The sequence below is a fragment of the Panthera tigris genome, chromosome B2 (genome assembly GCF_018350195.1).
Source record: "Panthera tigris isolate Pti1 chromosome B2, P.tigris_Pti1_mat1.1, whole genome shotgun sequence".
Lineage (NCBI taxonomy): Eukaryota > Metazoa > Chordata > Mammalia > Carnivora > Felidae > Panthera > Panthera tigris.
In genome coordinates this window covers 135,990,732-136,014,815 of record NC_056664.1, presented here as the reverse complement: position 1 = coordinate 136,014,815, position 24,084 = coordinate 135,990,732, and the positions used below count along the sequence as shown (strand labels likewise).

At 40.0% G+C, this 24,084-nt stretch overlaps 1 protein-coding gene across 18 annotated transcripts in view; it reads left to right on the top strand.

The window, feature by feature from the left end:
- SYNE1 (spectrin repeat containing nuclear envelope protein 1) overlaps positions 1-24,084 on the top strand; it is a 470,028-nt gene that overhangs the window by 414,409 nt on the left and 31,535 nt on the right. For 17 of the 18 annotated variants that reach the window (XM_042987332.1, XM_042987340.1, XM_042987338.1 and 14 more), the window contains 3 exons: positions 10,091-10,253; positions 21,278-21,465; positions 22,835-22,985. In XM_042987332.1, coding sequence (XP_042843266.1) covers positions 10,091-10,253; positions 21,278-21,465; positions 22,835-22,985 — 502 coding nt within the window. Of the gene's footprint in view, positions 1-2,506; positions 3,233-10,088; positions 10,254-21,277; positions 21,466-22,834; positions 22,986-24,084 lie in introns of those variants that run through there. The other variant, XM_042987348.1, reaches the window with a different exon arrangement.

Here is a 24,084-nt window from a genome sequence, read left to right as displayed (position 1 = left end):
ACCCTCCCTCCTTCCGTGGCCCCAGCAACCACTAAGTCACTTTCTGCCTCCACAGGTTTACCTGTTCTGGACAGTTCATATACATGGAATCATGCAATCTGTGGTCCTTGGTCACTGGTTGCTTTTAAGTTTGCTTGGCAAACTTTTGCACAAGACTATCTAGTAAATATTTTTAGCTTTGAGGGCCAAACGGTCCCTGCCGAAACCCCTCTGCCATATCATAAAAGCAGCCTTACGCAGTGTGGAAACCGAAAAATAGAGCTGGGTTCCAATAACATTTTATTACCCAAACAGGTGTGTAGCCATAGTTTGCCGACACCAGCTCTAGGGGCGTAAAAATGAAAAGAATGTGGTGCCTACCCAAGTAAGAGTATAAAGCAGGTATACATGACTCCTCACCACAGGCCTTCCTTCCATCTTCCCGCCCGCTCTCTTACCCCCATCTGGCCTGGCCGCTCCTGATTGTTCTTCATGTTCTTCCTGTTCTTTGGATTAGGTGAGATTCTTCTTACCCTGTCAGCACGCTTTCTGTACTGCACTTAACAGAATTTCCCTCTACTATAATCAGTATCTCGTATGATCAGTTGTTTGCAATTCCTTTTATCTCCTAAGATGTGTCCATAGCAAAGCTGGAACCTAATATTGTTCTTTGCACATAATGGTCACCCCAGTAATTGTTCAGTATCTCTAGTCTAAGACATAGTATGGCAAGTGCCATACATGCAGATAGGAATAAAGCAGAGCATGGGCTTAAGGCCTCCACTGCTTGAAATGTTTCTGCTTCAGCTACGCTGAAATGTTAGGCAAGTTACTTATCTTCTGACTACCTCAGTTACCACATGTGTAAAAATGTATTTGGAGCATCGCATGAGACAGTACCTTAGCACTGCCAAGTGCTCAGGGAACGACGCTTTCTCCGCCCAGAGGGAGTTTAGAGGCTGTGTAGGTAAAACGCACACGCAGTGCAGGGAAGGCTTGGTCAAGTTGCGGCAGCTGCCCCCAGAAGGGATTTGGAGTTCCACCCACACTCGAGGAAAAAGAAAACTTGATTCTTGGAATCTGTGGCTGGCTTTATCTCAAGGTGGCCAATTTGGAAAACTCTGGCCAGGATCAGGAATGTATGGAGGCAGCAAGCACGGATACAATGCAGAACTAATCAAGAGGCCCGAGTCTAGTCCGCCTCGTTCTGCCTGTGTGACCCAGGGCTCGCTGCAGAAGCTTTCTGAGCCCTAGACTCCTCATCTTCAAAATATTCATAAGAATAACTGCCATAGCTCCAAAGAGGCAATGCCGGAGAAGGACCGTGAATACTATAAAATGCCACATATGCCAGTCTCGTTCTTTTAGATAGCTGCAGAGGATTCCATAATATAATATAATATAATATAATATAATATAATATAATATAATATAATATAATATAATATACTGTGTATAATATATAATATATATAATATATAATATACTATGGTTTATCCAATATTTTCCCCACTGATGGGCATTGATATTGTTATCATTTTTTGCCATGACAGTAATCGTGTCTTTAAAGCCTTGCTTTATATTTCATTTGTTGGCACAAATATATTGTCCTAATGATAATGAGCATGGGGAAAAAATTTTAACCCATGAGGAGAACTAAATAAGGTAAAAAGGAATTGAACTAGGAAAATAACGGCAGTAAAAGTTTTCAAAGATCTCAAGTTTTCAGGAATGTTAGTCATAATCAAGAAAAAATACATTTCCCTAGTGTTACGGAATCATGGCCTACATATCTCTTTAACCAAAGCTTAGATGTTTCTATTCCTGATTGTTAAAAATAATAAATTATAGGAGTGATTGTTTTATAAAGAATTCACAGTAAGATATCTTTATTTTTAAAAAATTTTTATGAATATAATATATTGTCAAATTGGTTTACATACAATACCCAGTGCTCATCCCAACAAGTGCCTTCCTCAATGCCCATCACCCATTTTATCTTTAAATAGCAGGATTTGAAAAGTAATTTTATTAAAACTAAGTCGTCTGGACTGTATTTCTTATGTAAAATATAAGCTTGCTTCTTTTAAAAATAAAATGTTTCTGTTTTAAAAGCAATTATCTCACATAACCAGAACCAAATGCTTTCTTTTATTTTGCAGTTCATCATATAGGCCTTTTAAAAAGAACTTAGAAAATGTTCATTATTATTTTTGTATTTATATGTGTGTGTATATATACCTTGATCCAAAAAGGTTTTAAAGCAGCCAGCATTCACCACATTTTTTTAAATTCCCAGTAATTAATAATTTGAGAGGCTATTTTCTTTAAAAGCTTAAATTATAAAATTACTATAGATTCAGTGCAGAAAATTTGAAACTCTTGAAATCCACAAAATAAATTTATCTGAATCCCACCAAGCCAATGAACGGATGCTTTTTTTTATTACCTTAAAATGAAAATGTTATTTGTGTCTCTGTACATCATTATTTTTAAAAGGACAAAGGTTTTGAATATTAGGGGAAGAATACTATTTCTTCAGGTACTCTTTTGCTTCAACAGTCTATTCAAAAGTGAAGACCAACTCCTTTTCTACTGAGTATCTTTTCCATCCCACCTTCCCAAACAACCCCTAAAACTCCTACTTACACCATTAGCTCGCATTTCAAACAGCAGACAAAAAGAAGTTGCTCTTTTTTGCTACTACAATGGGCCGCGCTTGTGGAGGTTTTGTTTGTTTGCATTTGGGCGATTGATCTTTTTCGAATATCCTTTCCAACTTAGCAAACAGCCCACAAGAAGAGTTGACTGTTCTTCCAGAATGGCGGTGTCTGCAGGCCAGCCTTATTTTTGATATCCTTCTTTCTTTAGAAAGCCTCCCCCTCCTTTGCAGATTACACTGAGCCTTTTCCCCTTCTTACACTCGTGGCCTACATTCCAGGAGATCAGGCCTGGCACATGTTAATGAATGTAGGTTTTATTTAGAAACATGACCACTTGTCACTGCTCAGTGTCATATTATCAGGCAGAGACCTACCAACATTTGTTTAGAGTGAGCATTTTCATACTTCCATACGCAGACAAGGGGAAGCTTTCATCCCCACGCAGGATTTAGCCTTTTGCTCTGCAGACCTAACTTTTGCAAGTTGGAAGCTTCATGGTGGTGGCGGAAGATCTGTGTGCCCTGAGGATGGCAGAGGACGGCTGTGTGGACTCAGATCTCCCAGAATGTAACTGCGATGTCACAAGGCAGGCATCTCCTTGAGTTTCTTCCATTGTGCATAGCTTTCGTGTTACGTGGGGTTCGTAGGATAGATGCTGGATCTTTAATCCATAATTGCTTTTGCCAGTGTTAAGTGGAGATGATTTGGTGTTAGGAGCTCGTTGGCCGTGGACTCCCAAGAGTTATTTGTCGGTTTGTTTTCTTGTTCCCCCTACTGGGCATGTGGAGCCGGAGGGAAAGGTTAATGAACTTGGTTATGGCTTGGTATTCCAGTTGTCTCTGGACTGTATGCGTCATACGAGGGGTATGGCCGTGGCAGAGAGGCTGAGACACAGGAAAGAGATTCAGAAGGAGACCCAGTAAGATGATCCAGTTGGTCTATCATCTGCTATTTAAAGGATGGGCTCCTGATGAAACTGAAATTCAGTCTTAGCCAGTTCCCAGCTTTGTGGCTGAAAGCTTTCCCTTTATTAAATAAAGATCTCATATTGCAGGGGCCCAGAGGGTTTTGTGTATGAGAAAAGCCATTTCTGTATAGGCTTGCCAGTAAGTTTTGGTCACTGACCAGTATAAAGGTTTTAAAATATACGCCAAATGGAAAAATGTATGTCGAAAATAGTAATTCTGTGTATTATGCAAATATTTATTTCATGATATTTTGCTGTTAGAATAATGTTATATCAGGAATTTTAGCTTCATTAAAAAAATACTATTCTTGTACCATAACATCCTCCAAATAAATTCCTATTAACGAATAGGATTTACTAATGGTGCTTTGGGTTCTATTATATTTAGAATATGAAATTTTGTTTTTGCTTTTGTTGATGGATCTACTAAACTAGGATGAAGGAAGATAGTGATAAATACATACATGTAACGTGTATATGTGTATATAGATATTCGTGCAACAGTGTTCAGAAGCTGGACGACTGGTTTTAGTAGTAGAACCCTTCTGAAAAAGGGTGAAGTCCTGTGAGGCACACTGGACTGTGCAAAGAGACCCATCAGCTGCAGGGATTTACAGATTTACAAGACTTTTGCTAAACAACTTACCCAGACTTGTGACATCGGCAAACATCCATTTTGAATTATAATCCTGGATGCTACCAAAAGGAATGTTGCTCAAACTTCTTACAGTGATAGATGAATAGAAATATTGTGACACTTTACCCAAGGATTTCCTTTAAAGAAATAATGGAAAAAAGATGGGACATTTCTTAACAAAGAATGACTCATGTCCTGCAAATATCGCGTTTCGTAAGGTCAAGGAAGATGTATGGGGGCTTTACTACCCACTTCCTCTCAGCTCACATCTGCTCCCCCCAACACACACACAATGCATTTTGCTGTTTGTAGTCAAATGCATGTTTTAAAAAATGAGAAAGCAAAACTACTTAAATGCTCACCCCCATTGACTTCACTAAGATTTACACATTCATTTGAAAGAGGAACCTGTCCCTAATGGACTATATGAACAAGCATTTCCATGTCACGATGCCCCTGACATATTGCACACTAACTGCTCTATGGGAACTCATTCAATATTATACAAGATTACTAATCTTGTAAATTATTTGACTAGTGTAGACAATATCTGGGGGAACAGTATTTACTCACATTCTTTTGTGCCTTAGATCTTTTGATAATTTTGGTAAATGAATTTTGAACCAAGGGGATGAATGAATTTTAGTACTTGACAGACCATTCGCAAACGTTGGACTTAGAGGGAAGATTTAAGTATGCGTTTAATATCAATGAAATTAAAAATAAACTGTGCTAACTCAATAAAAGTCTTTTACTTAGGTAGAATACTAATTATTAACACTTATCAGGCATTTAAGTAGTGCCCAACTTTGTGCCAAGCACTGAGTTTAGTACGGCAGGGGAAGGGGAAACCCCAAAGTAGAAATTCACAGTTCCAGCTTTCCAAGGAACTTAACGTGGGGAGAGGAACTTGTGTATAAATAATACCAGGGAGTTAAAATAAGGGAAAGAAGGAAGCAAGCACTGAATGAGGTGTTCTTCCAGTCTCCAACTCCGCACGAAACCCTGATGATATTATGAGGTTGCTATAAAGCATGTGTCCCAAAGCATGGTCCGCGTTCAGCTACCAAATCTGAAGACAGGAAGCTGGTCTGGTCAGGTGGGAGAGGTTCCCGAAAGGACTTTCTTCCAGAGATAAAACTGGGACAGACATCTCAGTGCAGTCTCCTTGTGTTTATTGACTGTAGACTGTCCTCTCAACCTGGACCACGGAAGCAGGATGGCCAGGGCCGTGTTAAATTCCAAGCCCGTGCCATGGCCATTGGTAACGTGCACCTACAGCTTTGTATCCAGTAGCTATTCTAAAACTGTTATTCACTGGCTGACAGTCAAGTGCGTTTTGTCTTATATGTGAGAAAATGTGAGTAGGTTGTATGTAAACATTCTTGGAATTATTATTGAAGGTCAATACCTTGGACTTCCCTGGGGACAGCGTACAATTTGTATTTACAAAAATAACTAGAGAAGTCCTAGCTTGAATAGAATTATGAGTCATGATAAACAGAGAGAAACACATGTTTTCTGTTTCCTATCAATAGAATGTATTGTGGCGTATGAACATAATTTTTAAATACATATTTTTTCCATGCAATGTAGGTAAGATTCCTACATTTTTTTCCATGCATACATATTTTTTCCATGCAATGTAGGTAATGTACCTAACAGTACCTTTACAAACTGAAAATGTTTTTCAAATATAGGTATTGTAATAATTAATGAAATACAGGTATTATTATTAATAATTGGCCATAGTGAAAATCCTTTTAAAAGCATTTGTGTGACAAAGAGAAAAGTGATTACATCATGACTAGATTTTTATTTGAGAGAGAAACATTGGCTTGTAAACATTCTATTTATAATGGAAGTGGTGATATCAATTTTAAGTAATTAAAAATAAAGGAAAATGCTGGGGCGCCTGGGCGGCTCAGTCGGTTGACCATCTGACTTCGGCTCAGGTCATGATCTCGGGGTTCATGAGTTCAAGCCCTGCATCAGGCTCTGTGCTGACAGCTCGGAGCCTGGAGCCTGCTTCAGATTCTGTGTCTCCCTCTCTCTCTGCTCCTCCCCCACTCGCACTCTATTTCTCAAAAATAAATAAACACTAAAAAACAATTTAAAGAGGAAGGAAGAAGAAAAGAAGGAAAATGCTGCAAAGACTTTGGTTATAAGACATTTTCTTCAGAGCATGGCTCTTGACCAGAGCAGCTTCTCAGAGTCCTCCAAGGAGGAGTTTGGAGGAGGTGGGAAGAGAGTTGGCCGGTGGCCTCTGTGCTTTGAAAGCACCCCTAAGTGATCCTGGAACAGCCCCTCGCTTGAGAAGCCCCTCTCTGCTGTCTGAGAGTAACAGAGCCGAGAAATACTTGATGTCTCGGGGTGCAAGTCCTCCGTCTCTGAGAACATTCTTTATCGATTCCTGCCTTGGAATATGTCACATCCCTGGAGTTCTGCAAAGTCCTGTTGCCGATACCTCTTCAGTTGAGCCAAGTTGGCACCTCGGACGTTGATGTATTTTGCCCATCTGCATTCGTCTATGTTATAAGCAGCGGCAATAAGGTGACCCCGTTTCCTGAGCTTCGGGGAGCACTCGTGGCCTGAAAGCAGAAGTGAATTTTATTTTTTTTAATGTTTATTTATTTATTTATGAGAGGGGTGGGGCAGAGCGAGAGGGAGAGAGAACATCCGAAGTAGACTCCGCACTATCGGTGCAGAGCCCGACGCAGGACTCACACCCACAAACTGGGAGATCGTGACCTGAGCCGAACTCGAGAGTTGGATGTTTGACCGACTGAGTCACGCAGGCGCCCCAGCAGTGACTTTCAAATATGGGCTGAACGTGAAATCACTGACCGTGTGCTTTTCACTCCCGTCTACCTTTTTCTTTAGAGCAATCTGGATACTCAGCCGTGTCAGGCCCGCACCAGGGTCTCGTTAATGGATTTTTGCTGCTAGCTATTACTTGATAATAATAGAGCTGAGAAATATTGCCTGTGGCCCTCCCAAACTCCTGCTTACAGCCTGACTCAGTAGGAAAACACCTTCAAAAGTACCCCTGCCCTTGTGTCCTTGACCATCTACTCTGCATCCTTGTGCCATCAACTGCTTTCATCTGTCATTTCTCTCCTCCTTTTTCCTTCGGTCATTGGCTTCTTTCTCACAAGTTCCTTATTCTCTGCTTAAAAACATTCCAGAGTTATTCCAAATATTAAACTGCATTAAACAAAACAAACAAATCAATGTTTCCTTGCAGCCAGATCGTTCTACAGGTTTCATACCATATTTACTCACCTTTACTGCCTGGTTAAAAAAAAAAATTACCAATACTCCTTTACCATAACTGTATTTCTTAAGCCAAATGCATTGTGTTTAGGTCTTTTTAGGTCTCATTATACTATCCTGCTGTCCATTTGACAGAGGATAGCATCGGTCCCCGAACTTTAGTGTATCTGAGACTCCCCTGGAGTGCTTGTGAAAAGTGCCAGTTCCCCGGCCACACCCCCAGAGGTTCTAATTCGGTAGAAGTGGATTGGAATCTAGCCAGGAGTCTGCATTTATCCATTTATCTGAGGCCGACCAAGTGAATCTAATCAAGGGGGCATTCAGATCACTAACCAACACTTCTTTTTAAAATTTTGTTATTGAATATATGTGACATGTACCATTGTGTAAATTTAAGGTGTAGCATGTGTTACTTTGATACATTGATCTATGATAGTGTGGTTGCCCCTGTAGCAATAGTTATCACAATTCATAATTATTGCACAATTACTGTTGTCTTTGCTCCTTTACTGTGCATTAGATCTGTACAGCTCATTTACTGCTTGTTGTAAGTTTGCACCCTCAAGCAACATCAGTCTTACCCCCGCCCCACCACTACCACTCTTTCTTGGAGTTTTTCCTGCCTTTGGTTTCATGCCCCACTTTTCCTTGGTCACCTTCTTTCTTTATGAATTTTTTTTTCTTTTTTATATCTCTGATTCTTCCTTCATGAGCCAGCCTTTTAAAATTCATTCTCTTCATCCATTCCCTTTCAGGATGAAATACATCCTTTCGTTGGGCCTCGCTCTGTGCCAATAATACCTAAAGCAACCCTGGCATAAACCCTGACCTTTCCTCGACACCTGTGAACTACACTTCTATGCATGTCTACCCGACCCGCAGACTCGTCATATTGCAAACTTCCTGCACCGTTAACCCCGTGAACTTGTTCCTCAGCCATTCCCTCGGAGACGGCAGCATCCATATAATCACATCATTTTTAACTCCTTCTGCCTCCCATCATGGCAGTTCATGAATTTAGCAATCCCCGCCCCACCCCTGTCCCTGGCTCCCCAAGTGCAGGCTTTTGATGTAGCTGCTTGGGTTATTCTGTTTACTTCCAGAATGGTTTTCCATACGAGCCTCACTTCAAACTCACATACTCAAAATCAGAACTGATCCTGTCATTCCTGGGCTAATACGTCTTGGCCACATTCCTGCTTATCTTTAAAGTTCGCACAAAGCCAGTATGGTGTCACAGCAGGCCTTTTATAATCTTAGCCTATCCATCCGTCTTGCTTCAGCACAACTACATCTCTCTTCGGCTTCTCTTCCCACCACCCCCACCCCCCAGCCCCCACCCCCCCTAGCATTATGGCACTCTGCCTCCCATATCTCTGATTTTCTTTCCTGTGTTTCCTAGGCCAGAAATCTTCTGCTTGGCTAGTATCCACCTGTCAAGATGCAGCTCAAATGTTATTTCTTCAGCAAAGTCTCAGCTCCTCAATGGCTGGGATGAACCTTCAGTCATCACTGTATTTCTGTCGCCTAGCTCCATGGCTACCTAGCATCATAGATGTTTGTAGAAAGAATAGACCTGAACCAATGGAGACTGAACGAGCGAATGAATGATTACTGAAGACGGCCAGACAGAATTGATTCCTCCCTATTTATTAGCCAGGGACTTGGTTCATTAGTTTAGTTCTTCTCACACTGTGTTATGTTTCACTGTTGACATGTCCAGCTTTCCAGTCAGATCGTGCATTTCATAGGAAAATAATCAAGTCTTATTTATTTTGTCTTCCCAGCATCTTACACATAGGATGTCCACACAGGATTGTTAGATAAGTGGCAATCTTAAGCAAACTGGTTTTTACTTCTTCCTGGAAAGAATGGGAAAACATTTTTTAAAAACATACTGTGTAGAAAATACTGCATTGAACTAGGCTTTGCAGGCGAAGACTAGATGGTGGTCGGCCCTGGATCTGCCCTCTGCTGCTTGTAGCCCAAAGGGTCCTCGGTTACCTTTAACGAGATCTGGCATTAAGTGCACGTGATCGCTCACTGATCATTCGTCTTAAGTGTGCTTTCTTCTTTTAGCTGAGTTTGCCACAAGGGTGCGGGAATAAATCCCACCAGGGCTGGAGTAGTCAGAACCATGAGTGTGTTATCTGTTTTGGTGCCTACCAATTGGAAATGTTCATTTTTTGCTCCCAGGTATTCTTCAATTAGTATAAATTACATAATTTGTGGAAATAACAATTTTGGTGACCACCATAGTAACCTGTTACTATAGCTATGTTGAACATCATCATAGCTGACATTTATTGAATGTTTCCCATATATCCTGCATCATTCAACTCATTCAGATCTCACACATACTCTTCCTTTACCTTCATTTTATAGAGATGAGGAAATGGAGACCCAGGGAGGGTGTACAACTGCCCAAAGTCACAGCCAGTAAGTGGCTGAGCTGAGCTGGACTTTGACTTTAGGCAACTTGGCTTTAGACTGAGTGCTCACTTTTGCTCACAAGGGAAACTTGAGTGGGGCCTCTCACTGAAGGTGAAGTCTCTCCTCTGCCCACAGGGTAAAGAAGCTGAAGGAGACCCTGGTGGCCGTACAGCAGCTGGATAAGAACATGAGCAGCCTGAGGACGTGGCTGGCTCACATCGAGTCAGAGCTGGCCAAGCCCATAGTCTATGATTCCTGTGACTCGGATGAAATACAGAAAAAGCTTACTGAGCAGCAGGTAAAACTTAAATCAACTAAAGGAAGTAAGTAGGCTCTTGAACATCTGTGCTCCTGGCCAGGATACAGAGGTGGATGTGAGACGGTGAATGAATCGAGAAGGAAAATCAGGAGGAAGCTAGACAGGGGAGCTGCTGAGAAAGGGGAGGGAGGCTTGGGCATGGCAGGTGTTTGGGGCAAATAGGTCCCACGTCACCAAGGAGTTAAGTCTTAAGAAGCTATGCTATCTTAGGGGTTAATGTCATTGGTCCACGAAGAAGACATCCTAAACTGCTTGGGTTGCAGTGATGTCTCCATAACAGAGCAGGCAGTTTTGTTTATTTCTGTGTAGGTCACTAGCCCACCACTACATGCATAGAAGGGAGCTTTTTTTTCTGCATTTGGTGTTTGAATACAGATTACAGTGCATTCTTAGAGTTTTTAGAGTCTAAAACAATGGTTTTGCAAGGAGTGTTCCATGGCCTACAGAACACACGCTGTAATTTTACCGTAATGTGTGCATCAAAGGCGGTATATCACACTGGCCTACAATACACCATCCGCCAGAGTAAAAAAGAGTGACCATGAGAAGTGAAAAATGCCCGCATAAAGGATTTTCCCCTCCTACTCCCCTTCGTTGTTCTTAATAAGCACAGCAGACTCCAGTTGTTGGTAGAAAAGACCAAAAATCCCCCATAAGAAATATTGCTACTCCATGCCTTTAGATTGTCCTCGAACATTCTGTCCACGCTCTGGTTACTTCCATTACATTTAGGCCATTATAGCCAAGTTGCTTAATTTAAAAATACTACAAAATATAAACAGACCCATTTATCAAATCTTACAAAATAGTCTGTGTGCTTACTTTATTTCATGAACTATTTAAAGCAGTGCAACTAGGTATTAAAACATAGGTTTTAGATAGTGGGAATAGTTTAATATTTAAATCAACATTTATTTTTTAAAAAAATGTTAGCAGGACATTTTCCCATTTTTGTAAGATTAAAGCGCTTGATGGATTCTCTTGTGTTTGAAATTCTGATAATTGAGCTGATAGCGGTTTGGGTTGGCCTCCAGCTCCCTGAATACTCCTGGAGAACATGGTAATGATCTCTACAAGTGAGAACTGGTTAAAAACAGTTACAATTCTAATAGCCAGTATTGTAATTTAGCAAATGTGAGAAAACCTAAGCTGTATCTAAGTAAATATGGCAAATCGATCATATACATTTATAGCCTTACCCACTTCTAAACCCCAGTAAAATGAACGTAAAGGGAAAAGAAGGTCAAAACCCACAATGGCAAAGAGACGAGGAAAGAAGATGGTAAAGATGACAGACGCCCATTAGAATTTTGGAAGACCACAGTGGATAGATGAATAGTTACTGCTGTCAGCAGGATGGAGGATGGAGAAAGCTGATTCATGCCATGGAAATACAAGAAGACTGGGTGGCCTGGGTGGCTCAGTCGGTTCAGCGTCTGACTTTGGCTCAGGTCACGATCTCACGGTCTGTGAGTTCGAGCCCCGCGTCGGGCTCTGTGCTGATGGCTCAGAGCCTGGAGCCTGCTTCAGATTCTGTGTCTCCCTCTCTCTCTGCCCCTCCCCCACTCATGCTGTGTCTCCCTGTCAAAAATAAATAAACATTAAAAAAACTTAAAAAAAAAAAAAAGAAATGCAAGAAGACTCATGAAGTGCAGACAGCAAGTCTATAGGACTTTAAAATGGAAAATTGCTTGAAAATTTGAATAAGGAGCGGTTTGACTGGCAGATCCCCCTAATCCTAGGCAACTTCTGCCTGTTGACTCCAATAGAAAGCCCAAGGATCCTCCTTGGAGAGGGCAGCCCAGAGGGAGTTTGGGTTTGGGGCTACGGGGCACCATTGAGGCTGGAGCCACTATATGAAAAATAGATGAAATGAAATACTCTGTACCTGACGATATGACGCCCACTGCCCCAGCTCCCACCATGTTACTAGCCAGGTTTATATCACAGCCAGGATTAATGAAAGAATTTTAAAATCCAATTTAGTTATTCCATAATAGTCCCCCACAAAAAATTAAAAAGGAAGAGATTATCAAATTAGTAATGTAAAAAAGTTTCCCAAACTGAAAAGCTTATAGGGTGGACCCTTGAACAGCAAGGGTTTGCCCTGCATGGCTCCACTTATATGTGGATTTTTTATGCAATAAAATATGTAGTACTACAGATGTATTTTCCCTTCCTTATGATTTTCTTTTTTCTAACTTGCTTTATTGTAAGAATACAGCATATAATACATATAAAATTCAAAATATTTGTTATTTGACTGTGTTTTTGGTAAGGCTTTTAGTCAACAGTTGGCTGTTAGTAGTCAAGTTTGGGGGGAGTCAAATGTTATACACAGATTTTCAGCTGGTGGGGAGTTGGTGCCATCAAGCTCCGCTTTGTTCACGGATCAGCTGCACTTCTAGAGCATAAACTTACAAATGCCCAGGAAAATTAAAAACAAAGCAAAACCATTATAAAATTCCAGAACATGGCCGACAAAGGGAAGATCTTTATGGTTTCCAAGATGAAAAAATCTGATCCTCCAAAACAATGCTGGAAGCTAAAAGACAGTGACACGGTGCCTCCAGAAAGCTGAGAAAATTATTTATAATTTAGAATACTGCACCTGCCATTTAATATATAAAATATTTACCTCCTATGCATATATTCTCAGGAAGCTAATGAAAGATGTCACATATACTAAAAAACGAGAAGAAAAATAATATAAAACCTGAGAGAGAAGAAAATTCCCAGGACGGATGGTGAAGGAACATCCCAGATGCCAGCTGCCCTGAAGCCTGGAGAATCCCTGTTCACATTGGAGTAGGGAGTTGGCTCCTCTGGAATGGATGTCTACTAGGAGTAAGACAGTTGAACTAGATAACCTAATGGGCTTAACCATAATGGAAGGAGTTGTATTAACTCCATAAGAGAAAGGATGGAGGCTAGGAATGTTCATGTTTTAAAGAGAGGAGAGAGCTACTGATTCCATAAATGCCATATATATATATATATATGAAAAGAAATATAACCATAGTATAGGCTGTTGCTCAGATGTGAAAAATATTAAGTAATCATGTTAAATAACCACGGTATTGCTCTAGCTAGAAGATGTGCTCAAACAGTAACTGGAGCCCTGGGAGTCAGGTTGAAGTTGATTCCGTCTCTACTTGTAGAAGCATAGATAATGTCGAGATTTTAAAAATCAAGAAATAGCAACATAAACTTGTTACTTAGAAATACAGAAATTAAAACAGGAAGACAGAGCTCCAAGAGATGGAAATGGTTATTTCTGGAAAATGAGAATCAGGAGTGAAAAGGGAACTAATTCACTGGAAGCTTGGCAGTAGTTTCTGACTTTTTAATATATTAATATATGTTCATATTGCCTTTTAATTAAATTTTAAGTTAAAGTTGAAAAAAAAAAAAAAAGGAAACAACTATATGCCAATGGTTAGAAGTAAAGACTCCCTGGGTTCAAATCTGGGCTTCACCTCTTTGCTGCATAGCCCAGGGCAGTGTAATGAACTATTTAATCCTCAGATTCCTTATATATAGAATGCTGATCACCAGAGTGCATGGTTCACAGTGTTATTATAAAAATTAATATGAAAATCATTTAGCACAGCACCTAGAACAAAGTGGGTGCTTAGTAAATTTTACTTCAATTCTATCACATTCACTACAGTTTCTTTTGTGGCAAATGTTAACCACGATTCTGTAAAAAATTAAAGCATTTGTGATCCATGTTGTAAAAGGCAGATAAGTAGTAATCTGTCTCCAAAGGGGAAAATTCCCTTGAATATTTAAAAAGAGATTAAACTGATAAGAAATGCATGTTCTTCTGTTCCCCTCTGTGGGGTTTCCATATGTTTCTCTTGCCGGTGTACTTAATTATTACATACTTAATTGGGCAGAAATATATGTGGACTTGAGATGGGTTCAGAGAACATTTTGTCAGATTTCTCTGTGTTATGGATGAATAAGGATAAATTCAGAAACGCTGTATGTCATTCAGGACCACTATCAATGAAGGTTAAAGCTGAAACTAAACTCTTTATCTGTATTAGAGCATTTAATCATAATTATAACACCCCTCAAGCTTATTTCATATATTGATTTTAACAGAAACTTTTGAGCAGATGCACAAGGGGTCTTTTCTCTGATATTTACTGTGGGAATCTGGTTGAGCTCCTGGATGTAAATTTCACAAAACTGTGCAGCCCCACCCATGACTGGGTCCTCTGGAATTTTTAACTCAGTTGTCTATATTGGGCCTCCAGCAATCTGTCAGTTAAAGTTCTGGTTTTCATATCCTGGCCCTTGTTTCCACAATGGTCTCCCCATGAGTGTCTGCTCCAGGGTAGAGGAGTCACATCGTCTATATGGCTATATAGGTTATTTCTGACTTAAGCCTCCCTCACAAAAAGGCCAGCAAGCACCTATCTATAAACAAGGCACCACTGTAAAATTCCCAAAACCCAACCATGAGGATAAAGCACCCACTCGGACCCCAAAGACCAGAAGGACCACATTAAAAGGGAAAGAGGAGTGACCACACTCTGACCACATTGTGCTTCATGGCTGGCACAGAGCTGCACTGAGAGGGCACCTCATGGCCAAGATGGGCATCTGGCTTCCCTGGCTCCCGCACCCTTCTCAGGAAGCCCACTTGGATCTCATCTCATAAGAATCACTAAGGGATCTTGTATAGCTTGACTATTGGGGATGAGTTAGTGAGTGAGAAGGGGGCTGAGGCTTATGGCAGCCAGCACTCACGTCTTGGCAGACTGCATTCCTGTTTGCAGCTGCACCCAAGCAGAGATCCCAGCCTGTGTCTCTGCCCATCAGCAGGCCCAGCCAGTGGCCCTGTCTGACCTGGGAGTTCACTTGGCCGTTTTGCCTGATTTGGGTCCCCAGACAATGGGCCATACTGACTTTGGAGCCCTAGAAACCATCTGACCTGGGTAGGGAAGCCAATTCCTAGCTCCGCCCAACAGCTGAGCATAGCCTTCATCCTTCCCCACCAGGAAGCCTGGCCAGAGAACCCAGGCAGCCACGGAATCCATCCAATAGCCCTGCTTGAGCAGGGAGCCAAGCCAGGAGCCCTACCCAACTGCTGAGCATAGCTTCTGGCCCTGCATCATCAGGGAGTCTGGACAGTGACCTTGGACAACCTCAGAGCTCAACCTACAGCCATGCCCAGCCACAGAGCCCAGCCTATAACCTTACCCAGCTATAGAGCCCAGACAGTAACCCTACTCAGCAGTGGAATCCAACCTATGGCCTTGTCTGATTGCTGAACATAGCATGCAACCTTATTCAAGCAGGGAGCCTAGCCGTGACTCCAGCCAACCACCAAGCATAGCCTGTGACCCCACATGACAAGAAAGCCTGGACAGTGACCCAGCTCAACCATGGAGCATAGTCTCTAGCCCCACACACTTTGTGATGCAGCTGAATGTCCATCTTTATCAGAGAGCCCAGCCAGTAACTTTGCCCAATAGGGTAACACAGCCAGTGGCCCACCTGATGACAAAGCCAAGACTATCACCTCACCTAATTCCAGGGCATAGCCTACAGCCCTGCCTATGGCTCCACCTGAACACAGAGTCCAGCCGGTAGCACCATGTGGTCTGATAGCACGGCCTGATATCCCACTTAACCAGGAGTGATTGTGGAGCCCGGCCTGTAGTTGTACCTAATCACAGAGTCCAACCAGGCACTGCCTTGTTAGGGAGCACAGTCTGTGACCTCACCCAACTAGCGATGATCGCAGAGCCTCGCCAGCGAAACAAGTCTCAACAAATTCAAGAAAATGTAAATTATATAAAGTGTCTTTTCCAACTACAGTGATGTGAAACTGGAAATCGAGAATAGGAAGAAAGCTAGAAAATTCACAAATCCACGGAAATTAAACAGCACACTTCTTCTGATCAAAAAAGAAAACGAGGAAAATTAAAAAATATCTTGAGATAAACAAAAAAGGAAACACACAACATACCATAACTTATGGAGTCCAACAAAAGCAATTCTAAGAGGGAAGTTTATAGTGATAAATGCTTATATGAAGGAAAAAATCTCAAATAAGTAACTGTACCTCAAGGAACAAAAAAGGAACAGACTAAACCCAAAATTGGCAGAAGGAAGGAAATAAGAAAGATTAGAGCAGAAATAAATGAAATAGAGAACAGGAAAACAGCATAAAAGATTAAAAAAACGGAGCTGGTTCTTTGAAATGATAAACAAAATTGAAATACCTTTAGCTAGACTAGCCAAAAAAAGCAAAGACAGAGGACCCAAATAAGTAAAAACTATAAATGAAAATGGAGACATTACAAGAAATACAAAGGATCATGAGAGAAATGGGTAAATGCCTGGAAACATGCAACTTGCCAAGACTGAATTAGGGAGAAATAGAAAATATAAACAGACCCATAATGAGTAAGGAGGCAGAATCAGTAATCAAAACCCTCCCAACAAAGAAAAGTCCAGGACCAGATGATTTCACAGGTGAAATCTACCAAACATTAAAGCCATGTCTTCTTACTCTTAAAAAAAATTGAGGAGAAGGGCACACTCTGAAATTCATTTTATAAGGCCAGCATTACCTTGATACCAAAGCCAGACAAGGACACTATAAGAGAAGAAAACTATAGGCCAATATCCATAATAAATACAGGTGCAGAAATTCTCAACAGAGTACTGGCAAACCAAATTCAACAGCACATTAAAAGGATCATACACCATGATTTAGTTGGATTCATCCCTGGGATGCAAGAGTGGTTCAGCATATGCATATAAAAATAAATGTGATACTTTACATTCCTAGAATGAAATATAAAAATAGTATTACCTCAATAGATGCAGAAAAAGCATTTCACAAAATTCAAATGATAAAAATTCTCAACAAAGTGGGTATATAAAGGAAATGTACATCAACATAATAAAGGCTATATGATTAGCCCACAGCTAACATCATACTCAGTGGTAAAAGGTTGAAAGCTTCTCCTCTAAGATCAGAAACAAGACAGGGGTGCCCACTTTCACCAGGCCCGTTCACCATAGTACTCACAATCCTAGCCAGAGTAATCAGACAAGAAAAAAAATAAAAGGCATCTAAATCAGACAGGGTGATATGAAATTTTCTTTGTTTGTAGATGGCATATTCTTATATATAGAACATCTTAAACACTCTACCAAAAAACTGTTAGAACTAATAAATTCAGTAAAGTTGCAGGATACAAATTTAACATACAAAAATCAGTGGCATTTCTTTTTTTAAGTTTATGTATTTGTTTTGAAAGAGAGAGAGAGAACAGGGGAGGGGCAGAGAGAGAGAGGGAAAGAGAGAATCCCAAGCAGGCCCCACACCATCAGCTCAGAGCCTGATGAGAGGCTCAATCTCATGAACCATGAGATCATGACCTGAGCTGAAATCAAGAGTCAGATGCTCAACTGACTGAGCCACCTAGGCACCCCAGTTGCATTTCTGTACACTAATAATAAACTACCTGGAAAAAAAGAAAAGAAAACAATTCCTTTATAATTGCATCAAAAACAATGAAATACTTAGGAATAAATCTAACCAAGGAACTGAAAGATCTCTACACTGAAAACTATTAAGACACTGATGAAAGACATTAAAGAAGACACAAATAAATGGAAAGATACCCCATGTGCGTAGATTGGAAGAATTAATATTGTTAAAATGAGCATACAGCCAAAGCTATCTATTGATTCAATACAACCCCAATCAAGATTTCAGTGGCACTTTTTACAGATATAGACAAAATAATCCTAAAATGTATGTGGAATCACAAAAGATCCCAAATAGCCAAAGCAATCCTGAGAAAGAACAAAGCTGGAGGTATCACACTTATTTATTTCAAACTATGTTATAAAGGTATAATAAAACTGTATGATACTGGCATGAGAACAGACACATAGACCAATAGAACAGAATTGAGAGCCCAAAAATACACCCATGCATATATGGTCAACTAATGTTTGACAAGGGAGCCAAGAATATCCAATGGGGAAAGGATAGTCTCTTCAAAAAATAATCTTGGAAAAACTGGACATTCACGTGCCAAAGAGTAAAGTGGACCCCTATTTTATACCACTTACAAAAATTAACTCAAAATAATGTATTAAAGACTTACATGGAAGACCTGAAACCATAAAACTCCTAGAAGAAAACACAGGGGAAAATCTTGTTGACATTGATTTTGGAGATGATTTTTTAGATATGGCACCAAAAGTACAACCAAAAAATAAATAAACAAACAAACAATTTGGATTAAATGAAGCTAAAAAGCTTCTGCAAAGCAAAAGTAATGATCAACCAAATGAAAAAGCAACCTCTGCAATCAGAGAGTATATTTGCAAACCACATGTCTGAGAAGGATAATATCCAGAATATATAAGGGACTCCTACAACTCAATAGCAAAAACAAAAACAAAACAAAACAAAAATAATCCAGTTTTACAAATGGGCAACAGACACGAGTAGGCATTTTTCCAAAGAAGATATTAAAATTACCAACAGGTACATGAAAATGTTCAACATCATTAATCATCATGGAAATGCAAATCAAAACCACAAAGAGATACCACCTCACACTTGTTAGAATGGCTATTATCAAAAAACCAAGAGATAAAGATGTGGAGAGAGCAGAGCCCTAGTGCACTATTGGTGAGAATGTCAGTCAGTATCATCACTATGGAAAACATTATGGAGGTTCCTAAAAAAACTTACAAATAGAGCTACCATATGATCCAGAAATTCCACTTCTGGGTAGATTTTGGAAAGAAATGAAATCACTATCTTAAAAAGGTATCTCCACCCACCACATTCATTGAAGCATTATTTACAACAGTGAATACATGAAAACAGTCTAAGTACCCATAATTTGATAAATGGATAAAGAAAATGTGGTATGTATGCAAAGTGGAATATTATTCAGTCATAAAAAAGGAGATACTGCCATTTCCAACAACGTGGATGAACCTTAAAGTCATCATACTAAGTGAAATAAGCCTGACAGAGAAAGACAAATGCTGTATGATCTCACTAATATGTGGACTCTAAAAAAAAATTGAACTCATAGAAACGGAGAGTAGATTAGTGGTTGCCAAAGACGGGGGTGATGGTGAGGGAAATGGATGAAGGTTGTCAAAGGGTACAAACCTGTAGTTATAAGATGAATCCATTCTGGAAATGTGATGTTCAGCATGATGACTATAGTTAACAATACTGTGTTGCATATTTGAAAGTTGCTGAGAGAGTAGATCTTAAAAGTTCTCAACACACACACACACACACACACACACACACACACACACATACACACACTGTAACTATGTGAGGTCATAGATGTTAGTTAAACTTATTGTGGTAATCATTTCACAATATATATATACATCAAATCATCACATCATGCATCTTAAGCTTACACAACGTTATATGTCTGTTATATCTCAATAAAGCTGGAAAGTACTTTTTTGAGTACTGGGGGGAAGTTAAATCAAGTGCCATAACTTTTAAAATGCATTGATTATGTTGATGTACCTAACACTACTTACAAATGTATATCCTTCTACAAAAGGCACTTTAACACCTAAAATTTACTTGGTGATCTCATTCACAGATGTTTCTGTCTTCATCTTTGAGTAAATATTGAGTTCAATTTTATATTTTTTAGACCAGCAGTTCTTGTGATGATTTCCCCATAACTGAAAGTGATAATGTAAAAGATCTGAGAGGACTGTTAGTGAAATAGAAATATTTTTTATAGAATCTGTCTTCTGTCTAGTTCATAAAATCTCCAAATATTAATCAAAGGTACCGTTACTGCATTTGACAGTAAGCTAATATTTGCATAGAAGACCTAGTAACGGCGTGTTAAAGAGAAAAATAGGAGGAAGAATATACACACAAAAATATAAATCTCAGCTACTTGAATAAGTTGAGGAATTCTCATTAGAACAAGAATAAAGTTAGGAAAAACCCAAGAATAGTTTTAAAGACAAGGAAAACACAGTAAGGACCTTGATGAATAGGGCAAGCAAAATTACCAGTAGCCCGCTTTTAATAATGAAATACTTTGAGCAAATTGAGTTAAAAGCTTAATAGAAGGGGCGCCTGGGTGGCTTAGTCAGTTGGGCGTCTGACTTCGGCTCAGGTCATGATCTCGCAGTTCGTGAGTTCGAGCCCCGCATCGGGCTCTGTGGTGACAGCTCAGAGCCTGGAGCCTGCTTCAGATTCTCTGTCTCCCTCTCTCTCTGCCCCTCCCCCACTCACATTCAGTCTCCCTCTCTCAAAAATAAATTAAAACATTTAAAATTTTTTTAAAGCTCAATAGAAAAAGTAACATACATTTTGCATTTACATTTTATGCAGTTAACATGAAGACTCTACGTGGCAGTATACTGGGGAAATTCAGTGCCTTGATTATCATTGTCATCTTTCTATTTCTGCCCTACCTTTAAAATTGCTCCCTGAGGAAGCTGTTGATGTTATGATGTCATACATGATAAGAGAACCTAGATCTTTTAAATCATGGTACTTTTAGTGATGGTGGAATTAGCTGTTTTAAGCAGTTTGCAGATCTTTGGAGATGAAATCCCATTTAAGTGGCAGTACTTAATAAGAGCACATGTATTCCTTTGATTGGTTGATCGATATATTGGAATGGAAGTGGTAATCTGTCTGGGACAAGATTTACTTTTCAATCACTGAAGAAGCTAGTTTTACTCTTAATGTAATTAATGTAGTTTATTTCATTCGTTCCATTTATATTTTGGCATTGCTCACCTAGCCAGAATTTTCCTAGATTCGTTTTCTCATATTTTTGCGGTTGCCGTATTTTGTAAATGAAGTTGAAGAAACCTCATGCAAGGAAATAAGGTGTTTGTCAGGGTTTTGCCTAACCATTCATCAGTCAGTGAATACTGCCGCATCTCCTTGCATCTGTAGCCGAGTACTTGAATCAAGCATGGCTCCTTTCCCACAGGAGCTTCAGAGAGACATCGAGAAACACAGCACGGGTGTGGCGTCTGTCCTCAACCTGTGTGAGGTCCTGCTGCACGACTGTGACGCCTGTGCCACAGATGCGGAGTGTGACTCCATCCAGCAGGCTACGCGAAACCTGGACCGGCGGTGGAGGAATATCTGTGCCATGTCCATGGAGAGGAGGCTCAGGTAAGCTGGGAGGTTCAAGGAGCTGTGGCAGAGGAAGGACCAAAAAGAAAAAAGTGACCACCCAGAGTATCCATTGCTTACCACTTCCTTTTGTTTGCAATGTCCAAAAATAGCACTGGTTTCCCCAACTTGCCGTCTTCTACATTTAGTTGGAAAACAAGTAGGTATACAGGTATTACAGTAGTCTCCCCCCACCTTGTCCCCCATTTCTCTTTCCATGGTTTCAGTTACCTACGGTTAAGCGGGATCCAGAAGCAGAAGATCTCGCCTTCTGATGTACAGTCAGAAAGTCAATAGCAGCCTAACACTAGTCCCAACACCTAGGTCATTCCATTAACTTCATCCGTCATCACATCATCACAGGAAGGTGAATGCAGTATGATAAGATATTTTGAGAGACAGAGACGACATTCACATAACTTTTATTACAGTAGATTGTTATGACTGTTCTATTTTATCATTGGTTACTGTGGTTAATCTCTTACCGTGCCTAGTTTTTAAATTAAACTTTATCATATGTGTGTCGAGGATAAAACAAAGGACATTTAGGATTTGGTGCTGTCCACAGTTTCAGGCATGTACTGGGAGTCTTGGAGCATATCCCACACGGATAAGGGGGGACTACTGTATGTGAATATACCAAGCCAAACTATGCCTGACCTAATAGTTTAGATATAATTCAAAAAAATAAAAATATGCCCTTGCTGAACAAGTATGTTATTACAGAATTGGAGGTGTGAAAAATAATATTATTTTTATTAAAAATGAAATAATAAAACAAAGAGCTTATCTTTGAAAAAAAAAACCTTTGAAATTCAAGGCAGTAAAAGGTAGTGTTGGGTTAGAAAATTACCATAACGATTTACAGTAACACGTAATCTTCTGTACTGTTCGGAGAACTCTTGAAAAGTTAATATTTGCCTTGCTGTCATTGGTTAATTTTGATGAGGGTGAGTTTGATTTTGGACTTAAATGCGTTTTCAGACCTTAGTTTGATTTCAGTGGAACCTTGGCCGTGAGTTTTCCCTGCAAACATGGTGTTGTACTTCTGAACTCCCTTGCACATATATAGCACAGGTCACTTTATGTGCTTGTAATACACAATTTGACTAATTCCAAATCCAAAGCTGCAGGATGGGTACAAAAAAAAAAAAAAAAAAAAAACCACCAAAACACACAGCTGTTTCATTTTAGCTCCAACAGTTGTCTCTTTTTCACTCTGGTCAGATTTGGCTGAAGGCACAGTTATTGTTTGGCACAACGGATGGTTGTTTGGGCTCTCTTAGCCCTGCCGCAGGCATCAAACATGGTTCTGGAGCATAAACAGTCCCCAAACAATCAGATTCTGTTTTTTCATTATCTGTCTCAGAATTGAAGAGACGTGGCGATTGTGGCAGAAGTTTCTGGACGATTATTCTCGTTTTGAAGATTGGCTCAAGATTTCAGAAAGGACAGCTGCCTTCCCCAGCTCTTCCGGGGTGCTCTATACAGTTGCCAAGGAAGAACTAAAGAAATTTGAGGTGATTTTTAATTCCACATATTTCATCCTTATTTTGCAATGAGCATAGCCAGCTAGTCGTTGGCGTCTCAAGACATAAACTAACTGTTGGCCCACACATTATTTGTTCGAACAACTGGGTGATGACTTTGTGGTCATCTTTATTACTGCCTCATAAGTAGGCAATGAAGGGGGGAAATGAGGTTTTTAGTTAACAATATCAACAATTACAAATGAAGTCACAATGATAAGAAATTCTATTACAAAACACAAATCATGATTCCCCAAAAAAGATCTTGGCATTTTTTTATTTCATAATTCTTCACTATCAACCACCTAAGATAAGAATATGATGTTGTTTCATACTATCAAAATCTCTCTTCATATATTTTCTTGACTTTTGTTTTACCTAATTAGAGAATAGGTATATATATTTTTATTTAAAAAAAATTTTTTTTAATGTTTATTTAGTTTTGAGAGAGAGAGAGAGAGAGCGAGGACGAGCAGGGGAGGGGCAGAGAGAGAGGGAGACACAGAATCTGAAGCAGGTTCCAGGCTCTGAGCTGTCAGCACAGAGCCCGACGTGGGGCTCGAGCTCACAAATTGTGAGATCATGACCTGAGCCGAAGTCGGATGCCTAACCGACTGAGCCACCCAGGCGCCCAGGTATATATATTTTTAAATCGTGGATAAAGTAGAGTTGGCTACAGAATTAAGTAAGATAATTATAAGCCATTTCTAACGACAAATGAAGTGCAGTGCCATTTTTGAGTCACTAAGACGTTTCAATTACATAGAGACAAAAATAGCAGGCAATATAGTCGTATTCATGAAGGAAATGTTCACTAACTGACCGCAGTATCTGGCCTGTTTGTGTGATCTCCAGTCTCCTGTATCCCTGTGGGATGGTGATACCCCAACACCTGCCTCTCATTTTCACGGAGGAACCGACATAGCCTAAAGTTCACCATGTTTCAATTTGAAGTTTCTTTTTCCATCAGTTCCACTGATAGGCAGATATGTGCTCCTAGATACTGACAGCAAAGTTCTGGTGCATGAATCTTACAAAAGTCATTCTTGGTTGCTAATTCTGCCTCAGGCTTCTTGAGATGTTTAAAAAT